At 39.9% G+C, this 20,724-nt stretch overlaps 1 protein-coding gene across 1 annotated transcript in view; it reads left to right on the top strand.

Annotated features, from left to right (window-relative positions):
* LOC101470101 (collagen, type XIII, alpha 1) overlaps positions 1 to 17,375 on the top strand; it is a 72,641-nt gene extending 55,266 nt beyond the window's left edge. The window contains exons 32-37 of the mRNA XM_076891344.1: positions 791 to 844; positions 934 to 987; positions 1,618 to 1,653; positions 3,988 to 4,074; positions 11,231 to 11,269; positions 16,592 to 17,375. Of these exons, the coding sequence (XP_076747459.1) occupies positions 791 to 844; positions 934 to 987; positions 1,618 to 1,653; positions 3,988 to 4,074; positions 11,231 to 11,269; positions 16,592 to 16,624 (303 nt within the window). The 3' untranslated portion in view covers positions 16,625 to 17,375. The remainder of the gene's footprint in view (positions 1 to 790; positions 845 to 933; positions 988 to 1,617; positions 1,654 to 3,987; positions 4,075 to 11,230; positions 11,270 to 16,591) is intronic.
* Positions 17,376 to 20,724: the final 3,349 nt, after the last annotated feature.

Below are 20,724 nucleotides of genomic sequence, written 5' to 3'. Positions count from 1 at the left end.
CAATTATTTTTTCCCTATTTTAATTAAACTCCCTCAACTACTTTTCTAAGTATCAGTAACCTGAAAATTTAAACCATAAATCCATACGGTTATGAGATATAACCACATCTCATACAGGCCCAGCCACCACAAGCACCTGAGAGATCTTGGAATTTGAAGCTGTTTATGTGTTATGGCAAGTTGTTTTCCAGATCGTCTTAACTATTCCAAACTATTCAGTGTCTTGTAAGCGATTGCCAACAAAACAACTTGCCAGCTCGTATAGAATGCCATTATAGTGTCAGTACTCCAACTCTGATCATACCTTAACAGTTTCCTGCTTCCTGGCCCTCCTAGTACCAACGTCAGGCTGCAAAGCTGCCATTGCTGGAAAGTATGCAAATAAGCATGCAGAGATACCTGTGCTGCATGTTTAAATATCATGTAGTACACGTGGACAGCTGCATTACAGACAGGGGTGCACATGCTGGATATGCCTAAGATGCAAGATCTTCCTCTCCAATCTTGATTCATACTTAGACAGAAGGCTGCAACCTTGACATTTTATTCATTTTCCCTCGTTTAATACAGTTTGGACAGTAGTTCAACAAGCTTGGTATATGCTACAAGTACCAGCAGAAAATTACCTTGTAGAAATGTTCTGTTATCTCAGATTTGTGAAGAACTGGTTTAAATGCTCCAAGATACATTGTACCAGAAAGCTTGTTGATTTACTGATTTGAGGCATTTGATGATCCTGACTATTCTGTTTGTAGATCCTACTATTTACTTTCCTTAACATGTTTTAAAGGGTCTAGTAGGACCTGCAGGTGTGCCAGGGCCAGCAGGACCAAAGGGAGAGACAGTGAGTAACTTTTTTTTTTTATTCTAAAAGATGCATCGAGTTTAAGATCAGGCGGCATGTACAGGTGATGGTTTCTGTCACAACTACAGGGTGAAAAGGGTGATCCTGGAATTCCAGGACCAACAGGGCCGCAAGGCATCCCCGTAAGTGTGTGTGTGTGTGTGTGTGTGTGTGTGTGTGTGTGTGTGTGTGTGTGTGTGTGTGTGAGAGTGTGTGTTCGGGGGGGGGGGGTTAACACTGGTAACATTTTAATTTGCATTTGCATCCTTCACAGCAATATGATTTACACATCAAAGGGTAGGGAGGCGAACTGTGCTGGTGAAAGATAAGATCAAGTACTATCCATACAGTACAATCCTACAGAAGGCCATTTGTTCCTGCTATCAATGACACTGCAAGAGTTCAAGAAACAATTCATGCCAATGTTTGCATTTGTTACGCTTCAAACTCATGCGGCAGCTACACACTGCTGTCACAAACACATCTACTGGGATTTCAGTTTTGTGTGGGACGATGCTTCAGTTTCATTTTCACTCACTGTTTGGTTAAATGTAAAGCTGTTTCAAAGCTGTTTAGTAAAGATATGGAAAAATGTTTGTGTGTATTAAAAGCGTATGGAATGAGTTTATTCCATATTAACACAGTGGCATCACTTTTTTATGGAGAGTACTGTATTTGGCAAAATAACAACAGTGATAAAAACATGTGTCCTTATTCCCCAAATGCAGTCATATGGCACAGTCCCCAATGTGACATCTGATTTCTTTTTACAGGGATTAGTAGGACCACAGGGACTCAAGGGAAATCAGGTAACATACTGTCTGCAGTGTTTGGCCTATTATAAAAATAAAGTAACTAACGTGATTGTGGCTGATCATCTGTGCACACACACATGTGTAATTTCATTTATTAAGTAGTTTATGTTGGTAAATATTATTACCACAGTTGGCATTTACATCCACAAAATTGTTGTTGAAATTTCTTTCTGAGAAACTCTGACAATGTTCTTTCTAATATATACAGATAATATCTGAATTTCAATAAATAAATGTTCTCTTTGATATTATGCATAAAAGTAAAGATCAGTGAGTCATAGTTTAGGCAAAATGTTTGGTTTGCAGGGGATTTGTTTTGAACCCAATGGTCACTTGGAGGCATCTCGATGTCAGGCTTACTGTTAAAACAGTCATAATCAATTTTAGTTCCAGTGCTAATGTTAAACTATTCTAACAATATCCTCAGTGACATCCTCTAAAGCACCTTTGTTTTTAGTGGAACTAAAGAGAAAAAACTGTTTTATGAATTAAAACATCATTGTGTGCTGGTCACATACCCACCCCTCAGAGAATGCCTGTTTCCTTCCCATTAACCTGTGACAATTAATATTTCCACTTCCATTTTGTTTTATCTTTGTGGGCTCTTTCAGCACGTTCAACTGGCCACACTTCCAGTGTACACATACAGAAACCCAAACAATCCACCTAAATGTGAATATCCAGTTGAAAGTGTTGAAGCTGTGAGATTGTGTTGCTGTTTTTACTTTTTCCTATCTTCCTTTGTTTCCGCAGGTCTTCCTATCCCCTTTTCCTTCCCTTCACCTTGCTCTGTGGCCTGCAGCTCTTTTTATTGCTGGGATTGCCCTCTCTCCCTCTCACAAATTTTGGCCTTCTGTTCCTCCTCCTCCTGCATCCTAATGTAGTCTTGGGTTCCTTCTCTTACACTTACCTCTTAACTAGTCCTACTTAACAGTTGCTCTTCCTTGCAAGCATCCTTTAAGTCCCTCCAGCCCCTGAACCTTTAACCTGTAACTCGTCAGTGTTCTCTCATCACTGTAAAATGTGTCTACTCATTAGATGCTAGCACAACAAGATTTTCGCATTTCTGGGTTCATCTTTGTTTTTTAAACAGCTTGTACAAATCTAACTGTGATCAGTCTAAACCTTACACCAAATATTACCAGTGTCTTTACTGCAGGTGCTAAAAAAATACTACATCTGAAATAAACTGCTAAAAGCCCAAGCACTGGGTTTAATGGTATCCAGATGAGACGACAGAAACAAAAAAGACCGCAGCAAAAGTCATTTTCTGCTTAAAGTTACAGCATGAAACTCTTATCTCTTAATCCCTGCCTGTAGGAGCAGACACAGGTGACACAAACATTGACCTGAAGGTCCTTCTTTACCTTAGAATCAAAGTAAAGACTTTTAAGGCCTTAAATGCCTTGAAGCAGCTTGATTTAAATTGGAGCTACATAAAACTGAATTGACCTGAACTGAATCCACTTGATGAAGTCACGTAATCATTTTGAAATAGCTGCATGCCAAAGTAGCACATATAATGCAATTAAATAATGAAGACAATGGATTGATGTTCTTTATTTTGATATATATGTTAATATTGAGAAAGCATCAATCTGTTATTCTTGGTCTAACAGGGTGATAGGTTTGTTTGTTAAAAATGGTGCAGGTTTTAAGTTTAACCAAATACTTTTCCCCCTCCTGGTGTTAGATTGCTTTTTAACACCTAAATGTAGACTTCAGTTTGTAAATTTAGTCGATTTTTCCCGTAAAAGACAAAATTATTTATCAGGAATTGTCCACGATGCAAGAAAATAAACTATGCATCAAAATCCAACAGTTTCTTGACCCATCATGTTACTGTGACAAGTTTAAATGTCACTGTAGGCTGTAGTTCAGGAGTTAGAGCAGATCATCTACTACATCTACATCTGGGCAAGACACTAACGCCAAGCTCTCTAATGCATCCTTGAGGGTAAGAATGTGTGTGAATGTTAGCTAGAAAGCACTTCAGTAGAAAAAAGTGCTTGTGTGAATGAGCCAAGCTGTGTAAGCTGTACGTGCACTGTTTCGTAGTGTGCATGTTGTCCCTGGTAGGAAACCTGCTCACCAACTGCAATGGCTTACTTTTTCCTGTTTCCTTCTACTCCCTCCCACTCTCTAGTGAATTTAGATCGCTAAATCATACAAAGAAAACTAGTGAATCAAAATGACGCTAAAATTTCTCATATCATCTGTTGCATATGTCAAAAAACAGCTATTGAAATCTTACAAACAAAAGCATTTGCTTCTACTGTGGTGTAGTAAGGAGGATTAAATTTGTTCTTTTTAATACACTGTTTGCAGGGAGAGAGGGGCAAGAAAGGCAACAGGGGGGCCAAAGGGGATAAGGGAGACCAAGGAGCACCTGGATTAGATGCCCCCTGTCCATTGGTATGTCAGTAGTTCTGTGTTTAGCCATGAGGCAAAGGGAAGAAGCAGCAAGTTACTCTCAGGACATTTCAGTTGGACAGCTTCCTTTTGCCTCATTTAATGTTTCTAATCAACCTCAGAGTGGTTTTGGTCCAGTGGTCCAGCTGTAGGTTATTTTGACAACACGACTAGAATCAATATACATCCTCAAATCCCTCATCCATTCAAAAAACCAAAGGAGGAAGTGTAGGACATTATAATAATATCACACTATCACACCATGCGCAACTATCACTGCTGGTAATAATCATTTTCATAATCATAGTCATAATAATATATCTGTATCTTTCAAGTGGCATACTAAGGAGCAGTAATACTACATAAATGATAAATTAGGCATTACTAATACCTTAGTAATGCTTAATAGTGTGACATTATTATAAAATACTACTGAAAAAGAAAGACATTCATGAGAGCAAAGATGCTTGAGACTGGATCACAGCTATGATTGAGGAACTTTTCTTCCAGGTCCCAGACAGACAGGAAACAGGCAGCCACAGAGACACCAAAGTATTCCCACTCCACGCTGAACTTTCTTCCTGCACCTTCACCTCTGCAGCTTTGTAGTAAAGAAAGTTAGACAGTTCAGCATAGACTAGCTATAGGCAAGAGCTTCTAATACTAAATCAAAATCAATAGCATACCTACTGTCAGATTTCTCTCTGGTGTTATTTTATCCATTATGTCCATCAGCACTGTTGGCTCTGTTCTTCCAGCCATGGTGCACTGGTTGTTTTGAACAAGCAAAGCAATCAAAGACTGGGGAAGATGCTGATGGTCTGCTCTACTTGTACCAGTCAGATACTCTTAGTGAAATGTTAGAGAACATTAACCTCTGCATTAGAATCAGAGAAACCATTTCCTTGCAAGTCCATATCAGTGAGCCCGGTTCCTGTCAGTCTCAGGTTTCCTGCATGTTTAGGAAACTGAAGTCAGTGACATCGTGGAGAAACATCGAGATCTTCCTGCCATTAAGCAGTGGAGGGAAAACACTCTTCTGCTGCACGAGCTGCAAAACTCTTTTTTTAAATGGCTGATTTCACAAACAGGGTTTCCGAGGCATTAAAGGGGAAAAAGGTGAACCGGGCTTGCCAGGCCTGGACGGGCTGGATGCCCCTTGCCCTGTGGTATGGTGCTCTTTCTTTCCCTTTACTAGCATGCCTTTAGCTACCCTCAACCACACTCCTCTTTATGGATCCTACAGTGCATCGCTGTAAACAACAATATGCACTTTTGCATGATAGTTTAAATTTATTGTAATCAACTCACTGCTTCCTCTACAATATGGTGAGACAACATAACATAATCAAGAGTGATTATAACGACTAAAAACCTTTGAAACATAACATCACGTACAATTGTGACTAATACACCAACCTCGGATCTAAAACCTTCACAGTGTTATTTTCAAATATAGTAATGCCTTTAGTCATGGTTTCTTACACTGTTTCTTGCATGGGGCATTATTCTTCCCTATCTACAAGGCAATAGACTACCACAGGGAGTGAAAACCAGCCACAGGGGCCAGTAGCCACCATGTGCTATTTCCAAGCCCGGATACATGGGCAGGGTTGCATCAGAAAGGCATCCATTCTTTATGATCCACAAACATGTGGATTTAGTGTGTCCTCTACACAGGAGACTTGTTGATGGAATATAATCCTGGCTTAATTTTCATTTTCTAAAATATTTAAAAGTAGAATGGGAGGCAAAGCCTTCAAATTTCAGACCCCTCTTCTGTGGAACCAGCTCCCAGATTGGATTCGGGAGACAGAGGATATAGTAAGGGCTTTCTTACACTGCAATGGGTCTAGGCTACTTCCCATGATGCATGGAGTGTTTCAGTGTTTCTTGTTATCTCACCTTTTTCACTCTCTATGTGCTCACACACCGCTCTCCATCTAATTATTAGTTCTTATTAATCTCTGGCTGTCTTTCCCATCGTGTCTTATTTCTTTCCTGTCACCCCCAACTGATCCCGGCAGATGGCCGCCCCTCTCTGAGCCTGGTTCTACTGAAGGTTTCTTCCTGTTAAAAGGGAGTTTTTCCTTCCCACTGTCATCAAGTTCTTTCTAAAAGGGGGTTGTTTGATATTTGGGGTTTTCTATTATTGTAGGGTCTCTATCTTACAACCCTAAGTCCCTTGGGGTGACTGCTGGTGATGAGGTTCAGAACTGAATTGAATTAAATACAGGATAGTATTCAAGGGATAGGTTCAAGGTAGGGGTGAGATCAGCAGTGATGGGCTCTGAGCCGCTTGTTATTTGCAGTGGTGATGGAAAGGTTGACCGGTGAGCAGGCAGGAGTCTGTCTCTGACTGTGATGATTGTAGACATGATCTACAGTGAGAGGAAGGATTTATTCACTGGAGGGAAAATACATGAATTCTCTAGTACTAAGTTGAAGTCCATGTATGTGAATGAGGGGAGACGGGTGAAAAAGAGTAAAGAAAAGAGATTTGCTAATCTGTTTATTTAATGTAGTCATGAATCTGTTAATCTGTAAAGCAAACTGATTAGGTCTTCTTGATTGCCTTTCCACAGGTAAGGCTTAGACTTTATTATAAAATCTACAGGGTGAGCCAGTTATATGGATACACCGTAATAACATGGGAATGGTTGGTGATATTAACTCATTCACTGCCATTGACGTCTATAGCCGTCAATGGCAGTGAATGAGTCAATGGGTTTAACTCATTCACTGCCAATGGCTGGCAGTGAATGAGTTAAAGTCCTGTTTGTGGCACATTAGTATATGTGAGGGGGCAAACTCCTCAAGATGGGTGGTGACCATGGTGGCCATTTAGAAGTCGGCCATCTTGAATACAACTTTTGTTTTTTCAATAGGAAGAGGGCCATGTGACACATCAAACTTATTGGTAATGTCACAAGAAAAACAATGGTGTGCTTGGTTTCAACGTAACTTTATTCTTTCATGAGTTATTTATAAGTTTCTGACCACTTATAAAATGTGTTCAATGTGCTGCCCATTGTGTTGGATTGTCAATGCAACCCTCTTCTCCCACTCTTCACACACTGATAGCAACACCGCAGGAGAAATGCCAGCACAGGCATCCAGTATCCGTAGTTTCAGGTGCTGCACATCTCGTATCTTCACACCATAGACAATTGCCTTCAGATGACCCCAAAGATAAAAGTCTAAGGGGGTCAGATCGGGAGTCCTTGGGGGCCATTTAACTGGCCCACAATCACCAATCCACTTTCCAGGAAACTGTTCATCTAGGAATGCTCGGACCTGGCACCCATAATGTGGTGGTGCACCATGTTGCTGGAAAAACTCAGGGAACGTGCCAGCTTCAGTGCATAAAGAGGGAAACACATCATCATGTAGCAATTTCAAATATCCAGTGGCCTTGAGGTTTCCAGTGATGAAGAATGGACCCACTATCGTTGTGCCCCATATACCACACCAAACCATCACTTTTGTTGGTCCAACAGTCTTGGCGGGATCCATCCAATGTGGGTTAGTGTCAGACCAATAGTGGTGGTTTTGTTTGTTAACTTCACCATTCACATAAAAGTTTGCCTCATCACTGAACAAAATCTTCTGCGTGCACTGAGGGTCCTGTTCCAATTTTTGTTTTGCCCATTCTGCAAATTCTGTGCGCCGATCTGGGTCATCCTCGTTGAGATGCTGCAGCAGCTGGAGTTTGTAAGGGTGCCATTTGTGAGTAGCTAATATCTGCCGAAGGGACGTTCGCCTAATGCCACTCTCCCGTGACATGCGGAGAGTGCTGCGCTGTGGGCTCTTGCTGAATGAAGCTAGGACAGCCACTGATGTTTCTTCATTAGTTTTCTTGCATCCACATTTTGGCAAATCCAACACTGAACCATATGTTTGTGAAGGTTCTCAGTCATCCAGGTCATCGTAGTCAAAGTAGCTTGCAAAGAAAAGCGTCTGGACTTCTTTAAGTTGCTTGAAGACGTTTCACCTCTCATCCGAGAAGCTTCTTCAGTTCTAAGGTCAAATGGTGGAGAGTCCCAGATATAAACCTAGTGGGAGTGACCCCCCACAGAGGGACAAAAGGACCCCCTGATGATCCTCTAATCGCCTGAGCCAAGGTGTGAAATTGGGTGTGGGACCCAATCAACCAGAGTTTCGGGTGTGTTCATTGTGAAACCTGGCCCCACCTTATCATGCGAATTCCTGAGGTCAGATGGCCCAGGATGTGAGTGGGCGTTAAGGCGTCAGGGAAGGGATCTCAAAACTGGATTATAGATGGCAGAGAGTTGGTGTCGTAAACCCCCGCCTCTGTTCAAAGATGGTTGCTCACAGTGGACATAGATGGCTTCTTTCACTCCTCTTTCAAACCATCTGTCCTCTCTGTCCAAAATGTGAACATTGGCATCCTCGAAAGAGTGTCCTTTATCCTTAAGATGCAGATGGACTGCTGAGTCTTGTCCTGTGGAGGTGGCTCTTCTGTGTTGTGCCATGCGCTTGTGAAGTGGCTGTTTGGTCTCTCCAATGTAGAGGTCTGAGCATTCCTCGCTGCACTGTACAGCATACACCACGTTGTTAAGTTTGTGTTTTGGCGTTTTGTCTTTCGGGTGAACCAGTTTCTGTCTGAGTGTGTTGCTGGGTCTGAAATACACTGGGATGTCATGCTTGGAGAAAACTCTCCTCCTTTTTCTGATACACCGGCTACATAGGGGATGACAATGTTGTTGCGTCTGTCCTTCTTATCCTCCTTCGCTGGTGTCTGGTCTTCTTTTCTGTGCCTCTTTGCTGACTTTGAGAACGCCCATTTAGGATAGCCGCACGTTTTGAGTGCTTCCTTTACATGTGTGTGTTCCTTCTTTTTTCCTTCAGGCTTAGAGGGAACATGTTCTGCCCGGTGGTGTAGGGTCCTAATTACTCCAAGTTTGTGTTCCAGAGGGTGATGGGATTCAAAAAGGAGGTACTGGTCCATGTGTGTGGGCTTCCGGTAAACTTCGATGTTGAGTTTGCCGTTCTCTTCAATGTGCACAGCGCAGTCCAGGAAAGGCAAACAGTTGTCCTTTGTGTCTTCCCTGGTGAACTTGATATTTTTATCCACAGCGTTAATGTGCGCAGTGAAGGATTCCACTTCTTGTGTCTTGATTTTGACCAAGGTGTCGTCCACATATCTGTACCAGTGGCTGGGTACTCTTCCTTTGAAAGAGCCAAGAGCCTTCCTTTCCACTTCCTCCATGTAAAGGTTGGCTACAATAGGTGACACGGGGGAGCCCATGGCACAGCCATGTTTTTGTCTGTAAAAGCCTTCGTTGTACTTGAAATATGTAGTGGTGAGGCAGAGGTCTAACAGTGTGCAGATTTGATCGGGTGTGAAGTTGGTCCTGTCCTCCAAGGAGCTGTCTTCTTGTAGTCGTTTTCTGACAGTCTCCACGGCCTCCGTGGTGGGTATGCAAGTGAAGAGAGAGACTACATCAAAGGACACCATGGTTTCATCTGGATCCTCTGCCATCTATAATCCAGTTTTGAGATCCCTTCCCAGACGCCTTAACGCCCACTCACATCCTGGGCCATCTGACCTCAGGAATTCGCATGATAAGGTGGGGCCAGGTTTCACAATGAACACACCCGAAACTCTGGCTGATTGGGTCCCACACCCAATTTCACACCTTGGCTCAGGCGATTAGAGGATCATCAGGGGGTCCTTTTGTCTCTCTGTGGGGGGTCACTCCCACTAGGTTTATATCTGGGACTCTCCACCATTTGACCTTAGAACTGAAGAAGCTTCTCGGATGAGAGGTGAAACGTCTTCAAGCAACTTAAAGAAGTCCAGACGCTTTTCTTTGCAAGCTCCTTTGACAACACTGAACCAGTTTCACGAAACTTAGCAAGCAGTTTGCTAGCTGTAGCATGGGAGATAGGTGGTCCCGTAGGGTGTCTTGTATTGAAATCTGCTGCAATGACCTCGTTACTGCGTTCACCAGATATCAACACAATTTCGATCCGCTCCTCACGTGTTAACCTCTTCGACATGTCAATGGCTGTGAACAAAGAGAAACTTGTAAATAACTCATGAAAGAATAAAGTTACGTTGAAACCAAGCACACCACTGTTTTTATTGTGACATTACCAATAAGTTTGATGTGTCACATGACCCTCTTCCTATTGGAAAAACAAAAGTTGTATCCAAGATGGCCGACTTCTAAATGGCCACCATGGTCACCACCCATCTTGAGGAGTTTGCCCCCTCACATATACTAATGTGCCACAAACAGGACTTTAATATCACCAACCATTCCCATGTTATTACGGTGTATCCATATAAATGGCCCACCCTGTATTATTCCTTTCACAGTCTGACAACTGAAAAGGCTCAGTCTGAATCACAGCAGCCCGTGTGTTAAAGCAAATATATCTCTAAGTATAGAGGCACCTAAAATTCTTGGTTTTCCTTTTTGTGAAGGAGACATCAAAGTTTTATCTGTCACATACTTTTGGAAAAAAAATTGGGAATCGGTGAAATATTAGGTATGTCCCAATTCATAGGCCGCATCCTTCTGAGGCCGCATTTGTAGGCCTATTACGTCACAGCGACACGACAAGAGCTGTCCAAATTCGGCCCATGAAGACCGCAAAGGCCAGGTCCTCTGAAGGATGCGGCCTATGAATTGGGAAATAGCTGTTGACTTTACCTGCTTATTGTAGCAAAAGTCTGTAAATGCCATAATATGCATGGTTGTTGCTATGGTGATAGTGTTTTTCTGTACAACTTGCAACAGCTGTAGTCCCAGATTTCATCCTGAAAGGACACACAAATGTAATTTCATCAATGAAAACTGCAGAAATAAATACTGTTTGTACCATGTCAACATATCTCAGGTTGCTTCCGCTCTTCCAGCTGTATTTGTTTCATTAGCATTGATACAAACTCAGTGCTGACATTTATAATTCTTCACAGAATAGCTATTGTTCAGGTTTAAACTATTTAGATGTAATTATAGAGTCGTTTTCAGGCCTGAAGGAATCTACAAAATCTGCATGAGTTGCACTTGTAGAATGCTGGGTGGTCAAAATGTGTTTTTATTTTCATATAATTGTAAAATGATTCAATATACTGTCCATTGTTGCTTCTAATATTGTCTCTTTTTTACTCTACATGTTCCAGGGAGATGATGGTTTACCTGTACCTGGATGTTGGAATAAAGTACGTTTGTCACAGCATTGTGTTTTTGCCTGACATGCTAACTTCATGGGGAACATTGTGTGACCTAACAACTAACATTTTGCCTTTTGTTTTTCCTTGCAGTGACGATAACTTTGGAATGGCTTGTGTGATGTACATAGGATATTTATTTTTTTTACTATTACTATTCTATTATACATGGAAAAAATAAATATATATGGCAATTTTGTACATATTGTTTATTTTAATAAATATGACGGTGTGTATGTAATGTTTTTTATATATCTATGCATTGTTTTATATGATTGGCTAAGAAAAATGATAATGTGACTGAATTTGCATTTTGTGAAGAGAATAATGCTCTTTAACTTATTGCATTATGTTTTGCTCTATTGTGATAGACCATGCTGCACTGGGATGTGGGGCTGGCAACATTTCTAATTTAGCCTTGGAAAGTCTTGGTTGAACTCTCCTCTGACAAAGTGTTGAAAACTATAATAATGAGAGCAAGCGCTGCATATAGACTAGTTTAAATTTTACTATATGTTCACACAGGGACAGGAAGCTATTTTAAATGTGCACTTTGAATTTTAGACTGTTGTGCTCATATTAAACCGAAGAACATGAAGACATAAGAGATCAATCTCATGTTTGTCCAGTAACTACTATACTGCAGTGTCACATATTCACTTCCAGCTTTCCTAGGCATGCTGACCACCACAACTCACACTGTAGGGGATACAGTGTGAGTAGATACAAGCTGAAAAAATGATAAATAACTCTAAATATGTTTTATATTTTAGATCCCACCCCTTGCCTCGCTGAAAGCCCTGCATACCCTTGGCCCTTGGCTCAATGAACTTCATGATGTAGTCACCCAAAATGGTTTCACTTCACAGGTGTGCCTTGTCAGGGTTCATTTGTGGAATTTCTTGCCTTCCTTATGAGGTTGGGACCATCGGTTGTGTTGTGCAGAAGTCAGGTTGGTGCATGGCTGACAGCTCTATTTGACAGAACCAATCAGTTAAGTAAAGAGAAACAACAGTCCATCATTACTTTAAGAACTGAAGGTCAGTCAGTCCGGAACATTGCTAAGACTCTGCAGTCACAAAAACCATCAAGTACTATGACAAAACTGGCTCACATGAGGACCGCCCCAGGAAAGGCAGACCAAGAGTCCCCTCTACTGCTCGGGAAAGAAACACAAGGAATGGACATTAGACCAGTGGAAATCTGTGCTTTTGTCTGATGAGTCCAAATTCAGGCACAATGAACCCGCATGGCTACCACAGCATCCTGCAGTGACATGCCATCCCATCATGTATTCTCTAACAGGGACAATGACCCCAAACACACCTCTAGGCTGTGTCAGAGCTATTTGACCAATAAGGAGAGTGATGGAGTGCTGCACCAGATGGCCTGGCCTCCACAGTCACCTGACCTAAACCCAGTGGAGATGGTTTGGAATGAGATGGAGCGCAGAGTGAAGGCAAAAGGACCAACTAGTGCTCAGCATCTCTGGGAACTCCTTCAAGACTGTTGGGAAACCATTTCAGGTGACGACCTCATGAAGCTCATGGAGAGAACGCCAAGAGTGAGCAAAGTAGTAGTCAAAGCAAAGCGTGGCTATTAGGAAGAATCTACAATATAAAAAAAGTTTTATTTAATACTATTTTGTTTACTATATAATTCCATATTATGTAGTAAACACAAAGGAGAGTGTAACTACCATGATGTCAGCCCGTGAGGTTTGACTCTGGGGATACTGTATTTGGAGTGTAAAATTATCAGCTAATCCTAGCAAGTTTTGGTGGGAAGCTGCATTTCGTGTCAGCAGTGTGCTGGCTTTTAGTGCTAAGTAAAGAACATCAATAAAATAGAATTTCACTCACCAAAACAGAAACAACAACTCTTGTAATATGTAACAAGCCATACTGTTTGTTAGAACAAGCTGCTTCACTTGTTTTTTGCTGTGTAGGATCTTAGTACCATTAGCAAGAATGCAATGCAGCTGCCATATATTTTATTAACTGTATGTTTCAAATCAAATTCTCTGCTGTCCTGCATATTATACATGTAGTTTCATATAGTTTAGAAGTGAGCTAAATGAGAGAGAAGCTGTGTATGGGACAATTAACCTGCAGAAGTTGACTCATGTTATCAGAAGTTTAACATTTTTAGAAGTTTAAAAAAGGGTGTACTCTAAAAGTATTATGTTATTAAATTGAGAAAATAGCTGTTCTGTCTCTTGCATACATACTGCTACAGTATGAAAAAGTATTTGACCTCTTTGTGATATTTATTTATGTATTTATTTTCATATTTGTCTGTAGACGTGATCAGCCACAGTTGTCTGTATCAGCACACAAATCAAAGCAGCAACAACCATTTGGATAAGCCTTATTTATGTAAATTGAAGTTTTTGTAACTGGCTGGCTCTAAGCTGTAAAATTGGTCATTTTAACAGTCGTTTTGTGGGGAATGATAAACCTTTAAGTCACAGTTTTTTGGCCGGTCTGTGTTGCCGTTCCTATTCAGCTGAAGAGGTCGCCCATTGCATTATATCCAGACCAAACTTTGCAAAGTGATGAGTTCATCAGTTAGGAGATCTAAACGTAGAGTGCTGTTAAACTGTTTTTAAGTTATCCAGTATTGCAAAGTGCTTTTAACACTTATGTCAAGAAAGAGGGCATCAACCAAGATTTTGTAACAATTTTAATTCCAAGAAGATTGATCCTGTAAACTAAATGTCCAATTGCACAACAGGAAAGTAACAGCTCTGTGTTGCTGCTTTGTGTTATTCCTCTACGTTTAGTTCATTCTAAATAGTTTTGTCAAATTCTCCTGTTTTATGACCCTTGGGTTCGGTATCCTAGTGCCGTTTTTTTTCTAGTATTCACCCCAAACATTGCCACTCTCATTTAAGGCTGCTGCTGCTGCAATCTCCTCATAGTCTCATCCTGTTATGAAGAAAGCTGTAACCTTATTGGACAATGTACATCCTTTTTTTTAAATTATCCACAAACACTTTTTGTAACAGCTGTTCTCATTAACCTCATTAACAACAGTGAGCGGATGAAATTAATCCATTATATGCTGCTCTTTGACAAAGCTTTGTGTGTGATGTGCTCTGCCTGGATTTGAGGTTGCCATTAGAGATTATTGTTGGATCCTTCCCAGCAAATATTCATTGTGTCATTTTGCTGCACCTAAATTAACTTAGTCACCAGTTAGCCTTGTTTTTGCTCTGATATTTATCATGCATACTTGTGCTCAGATATTTAAAATATTTATTTTGTTCAGTGACAGTCATAATTAAGTTTACATTTATAATGATTTGGACTAAAAATAATTTAAGTGTACCCATTAGTTACAGAGTATCACAATCCAAATGGTAGACCCTGTTTAATCTGCGCTCTAGAGGATTGCATTGTTTTATGTTGTGAGGTTGTTGTTATGTCATTAACTTCAGTGCAATCCAGGTTTGAAGAGGTTTAAAACTGTATGTTAATAAAATACGTGGCATTTTTTACTCAAATTCTATGCTGTCCTACATATTATAAATGTAGATTAGTATAGTTATCATCACAGACGGTAAAGAACCAGCCGCTGCACTTGTTTTTCCTGTAATGTTTGACAGAGGTTAAAGGTAGCCCTTTGCCAGTAAAATAGGGAAAACTGCGTGAGCAAAAAAACAAACGGTATACTCTAAAAGTATTCAATTATTCAATCCAAAAAATTAGCTTTTCTACACTCTTACATACACAGTACTGTGAACAAGTATTTGCATCAAGGTATATTTTGTATAGAACTACAAATGTTTATGTCATCAAGTGTTTGCATTGACATGAGTCATATTTAATGCACGTTGGGCTCAGTGCAGATATACACTAAATTGCCAAAAGTATTTGCTCCACTGCCTACACACACATATATATGACCTTGAGTGACGGGTGGGATTTGTGGTGTGGCTGCGGGGGAGACTGATACACTCGAGCTCAATCAGGTCATCATGCCTCCTCTGCATAAAAGACAAAAGAACTGGGTCCTGACGTTGTTGTCGTGCAGCTGCAAAATTGCAGCCGAGTGTACAGAGAACAAGCAACCAGAATAAAAGAGTGTGTGAAAAGTGTTAAGATGTGGTCGAGTTCGTTGTTCCCATGCCACAACATTTTTAATCCATAGGGTTTAATATGATGCTTGCTAGCTTCTGCAGCTAAACAGCTTCAACTCTTCTGGGAAGGCTTTCCACAAGGATAAGATGTGTGTTTATATGAGTTTGTGATCATTCTACACAGAAGTGCATGTGTGAGATCAGACACTGACATTGCAGTCTTGCATTTGAGTTCACTGTCTCTGCTGTAATTCATCCCAGTGTTGTTCCATTGGCTTGAGGTCAGGATTTACGTTGTAAACTGGTGTGCAGTCATGTTGAAACAAGAAGGAGCCATCTCCCAACAATTCCCACAAAGTTAGGAGAATTAAATTGTCCAGAATCTTTTGGTATACAGTGGTTCCTTGTTTATCGCGGGAGTTACATTCTTAAAATAACCCGCCATAGGTGAAATCCGCGAAGTAGCCAACTTTAATTTTTTACAATTATTATAGATGTTTTAAGGCTGTAAAACCCCTCACTACACACTTTATACACTTTTCTCAGACAGGAATGAACATTTTCACGCTTTCACTCTTCTTTAAACACTCTCAAAGTTCAAACCTTCGTAGAGAAGTAAGTCCAGTATTATAGAATGAAACCAAAGATCCAACCCTGTTTTCAGTTCCAACTACAAAGAAAGGAAATACAATCTATGTTTGTTTTCAACAGTGTCTTGCAAACAAGTTCAGGACACTAGGTAACACTGTAATATGCCCGGCGACTAACAGCATGATTCCTCTGTAATTAAAAGGAATTTCCGTGTATTTTATTTGAAATTACAATGTAATTATATTTATATACACATAGAGTTAGACCTCTACAATAAGTAGGGAGCAAGTCAGGCTTTTATGGGAAACAAATAATTAAAGTGCTTAGGAAAAGTGCTTAGGAAATTGTGCAGTACTTAAAATTACTTAAGTATGAAATAAATATAATCTAGCAGCTAAATCTAGCTTAATTTTGAGATATTTTACAGGAAATGAGACAAAAATTATACTGTAAGTACTAAAACTATAGGAGAAATGTATATATGCATATATTGACTATTTAGCCACTTTTATGGCTGGAGTAAATCAGAACTTAGGCAGCAGGAAGTAGGGAAGAGATGTCCAGTACATAAGTTCAGTCGAAATGTTAATATTTCTGCTGCTCTGTTATTTTTATTAAAACTGTGCTCATGTTTAAAGGGTCAACATCCTTTCCAACTGGCAAAGAAGTAGCACTACTGCAGATGATCTCCCACAAGCCACCAAAAGGAAAACTTTGGATATAGTGTTTGCAGTTTTTACCCAGTTGGCTTTTCAACTTTTTCCTGCAGGCTGGGCACAGGGCTAGTAGTGTCAGAGACTCTGGTGGCTATGCTCTGCTGAACACAGTAACCTCAAAAAGACTGGATAGTAGAACATTTGCTCCATGGTGTAGTTGGTCATTGAAGTGTTTCTGGACAGAACAGCAATGCGACTATCACAACCACAGAGAGCTAGAGGTCGAGACTTTACCTGCTGATCTGTTCCACTGACTCATCTATTTATCACCTAAAAAAAGCATGGTCACTTGCAATGTGTTGTGTTTGATTTGAAATCATTACCGTAACTGTGATAAAGAATTCAGAGCAGCTCACAGAGCAGATATATGCCATGTGTTTCCATGAAAAACCAAAATGCAAAGGGAGACCCACTTGATGATTCCTTACTGATACTAGTTGACACACTGCCTTTTTAAAAAGAAAATCCCTTTAACTGCAGCTATGACCATTTTTGAATGATTGTGCTGTATGTATGATGTGTGATACCAGCATCGCACATCATGTTTGTTCTCATATATGATATTTTTTACTTTTTTGTATGAACGCCATGTTCACTGCTGTATATGTATGTATTGTACAAGATGAGAATTTAATGTATAAATGTACGTAGCGTGTAAATGGAGTGCATGAATTAAACATCTTTTAAGTAGTGAATACGCATCACAGTTCTGAAAGGGTGGTATTCATATCTTGACTAATGATTTCTTGAGAAATGTATAATTTGTAAAATACTTTGACCTATTGTTTACCAGAAATTACATAATTTTAACATTTGCATCTTCCATATGTCCAGCCCCGTCACTTATTCTGGCTCAGAAAAGTCACATTTGTTACCCATTATATTGAAATGTAATTACTCTTTTTCCATCTAAAAACAACACAGCTTAAATCTTTTTGCTCATTTGTTACTGTACATTGAGATAGCATAAAATGACTTGTCAGCATTTCACCTTCCTGTTATTGTAGTTCAGATGTACAGAAGCATTCCATGTCATCCTGACAGCTGCCATGTAAACAGACTCGGGTCAAAGTCGTATTTTATTTTATGGGGATTTTTCAGTTTTGGAGTTCATTAGTAAAAGAATGATGTTTGATTTTTTTCATTGGGTACAAGTGCACCTGGAAAATTATAGTTATATTTATTAAAATTTAAAACGAAATTATGAATCACGTAGCTTCAATCAATATTATTTTAAACATAAATCATAAGTGTCAACACTACGGAAGCGTAGAGCTGCCATCCAGGCAAAAGAAAATTCGAGCTATATGACATTATAACATGAAAACTTTATTGTATATACTCACATTTGAACAACATAATATCACATATTAAAACATACATAATTATCACGTTATAACAAAAATGATAACTATATAAATTTTATATTGTAATAATGTGATAATATGTTGTTCAAATGTGAAAAGTATATTGTTAGAACAATAAACTTTTCACGTTATAATGTGATATGGCTCTATTTTTCTTTTGCCTGGCTGGCAGCTCTATGCTTCTATGTAATGCAGCTTCAAAAAAAAAACCAATACTAGTAAAGAAAAGACTTCTATCACATTTATTTCTTTTCTGACAGTGCTGTCTATGAAATAATGTTGTTGTTTCATTTAAATGGGTTAAATATTGTGTTTGTTTTCTTTGGTTGTCAAATAATGTTGTTTATTAGCTAATCATATGCTGTTTTGTTTATTTGATTTTTTTTTTTTTGAATTGGTGTTTTATTTATTTAACTGTTTGTCTATTAGATCTGGATCTTTTGTCTAAAACTGCATCCTCCACCAAGTCCATTTTTGCAATCTCCAAATAACCTTCTGGTTGTGCAATGTATATTGTGTATTATATAATCAGTTTTATATGTTTAGTTGCATCATTGGTTTATCTGCTTATAAATCTAATTACATTTGTCCCTTAGCTGTACTTATTAAGGTTTTGTAGACATGCAGCCCCCATCCACATGATGCCCCAGTTATACAGGCCTTTGTACCAGTCACTGACCCCCCGACAACCACCTGTTGCTAGGGAAAATGTGTAATGCCCAACTAGTTTGCAAAACCAGTGGACTTATCTACAAGCTCTGGTTAGCTACTTTCCTAGCTGTAGTGAAACTATGAAGAGGGCAACACAAACAGGAAAGTTGTACCTCCACCCAGTAAGACAACAGTTTTCAGAAACCACTGCCAACCAGTCAGGAAACAAACATTTTCCTCTGGTAATTTGTGACTTTATCAAATCCAGTATCCAGCAGGAACTCTTTGGCAATATGTGCATTACTTAAGATGATACACTTCAATAACCTGATCACTTAAGCTGCAGTGTCCTGAGTTCTCAGCCATAAGGCAGAAGATATAATTGTTTGATGATTTGTTTAAAAGTACTTGTTCTAATTTATGTTACAGTTTTCAGCTATGCTTTCTTTCAACTTGCATTCAATATGTTTCCCCTTTTTTGTGCTGTAACAGATTTTGTATCTAAAAAATATTTAGCGCTTTCTGTTTTAAGCCTCTACATTTCTGTTTTTTGACTTTATCTGATTTTTTGTTTGCATGGTTTATTCAAAGTACCAATTTATTACTGATACGTTGTTGCAACAAAAGGCTAATGACTAATCTTGTTGCAGGAATTTGTTTTATGCAACATAAGAACAATGTGAACATATACAATACAGGTTTTGATTAACCATCTGTAAGTTCTTCTAGAAAAGCTGAAAAGTAGTACTTTACATGATAAGTGCACAATGCAATTGTTGGCAAAGCTCTAACCCAGCAACATGTGTATGTAACATCTACAGTGGGGCAAAAAAGTATTTAGTCAGCCACCGATTGTGCAAGTTCCCCCACTTAAAATGATGACAGAGGTCAGTAATTTGCACCAGAGGTACACTTCAACTGTGAGAGACAGAATGTGAAAAAAAAATCCATGAATTCACATGGTAGGATTTGTAAAGAATTTATTCGTAAATCAGGGTGGAAAATAAGTATTTGGTCAATAACAAAAATACAACTCAATACTTTGTAACATAACCTTTGTTGGCAATAACAGAGGTCAAACGTTTACTATAGGTCTTTACCAGGTTTGCACACACAGTAGCTGGTATTTTGGCCCATTCCTTCATGCAGATCTTCTCGAGAGCAGTGATGTTTTGGGGCTGTCGCCGAGCAACACGGACTTTCAACTCCCGCCACAGATTTTCTATGGGGTTGAGGTCTGGAGACTGGCTAGGCCACTCCAGGACTTTCAAATGCTTCTTACGGAGCCACTCCTTTGTTGCCCGGGCGGTGTGTTTTGGATCATTGTCATGTTGGAAGACCCAGCCTCGTTTCATCTTCAAAGTTCTCACTGATGGAAGGAGGTTTTGGCTCAAAATCTCACGATACATGGCCCCATTCATTCTGTCCTTAACACGGATCAGTCGTCCTGTCCCCTTGGCAGAAAAACAGCCCCATAGCATGATGTTTCCACCCCCATGCTTCACAGTAGGTATGGTGTTCTTGGGATGCAACTCAGTATTCTTCTTCCTCCAAACACGACGAGTTGAGTTTATACCAAAAAGTTCTACTTTGGTTTCATCTGACCACATGACATTCTCCCAATCCTCTGCTGTATCATCCATGTGCTCTCTGGCAAACTTCAGACGGGCCTGGACATGCACTGGCTTCAGCAGCGGAACACGTCTGGCACTGCGGGATTTGATTCCCTGCCGTTGTAGTGTGTTACTGATGGTGACCTTTGTTACTTTGGTCCCAGCTCTCTGCAGGTCATTCACCAGGTCCCCCCGTGTGGTTCTGGGATCTTTGCTCACCGTTCTCATGATCATTTTGACCCCACGGGATGAGATCTTGCGTGGAGCCCCAGATCGAGGGAGATTATCAGTGGTCTTGTATGTCTTCCATTTTCTGATGATTGCTCCCACAGTTGATTTTTTCACACCAAGCTGCTTGCCTATTGTAGATTCACTCTTCCCAGTCTGGTGCAGGTCTACAATACTTTTCCTGGTGTCCTTCCAC

The sequence above is a fragment of the Maylandia zebra genome, linkage group LG13 (genome assembly GCF_041146795.1).
Source record: "Maylandia zebra isolate NMK-2024a linkage group LG13, Mzebra_GT3a, whole genome shotgun sequence".
Lineage (NCBI taxonomy): Eukaryota > Metazoa > Chordata > Actinopteri > Cichliformes > Cichlidae > Maylandia > Maylandia zebra.
This window is presented reverse-complemented; position numbering and strand designations above follow the sequence as displayed.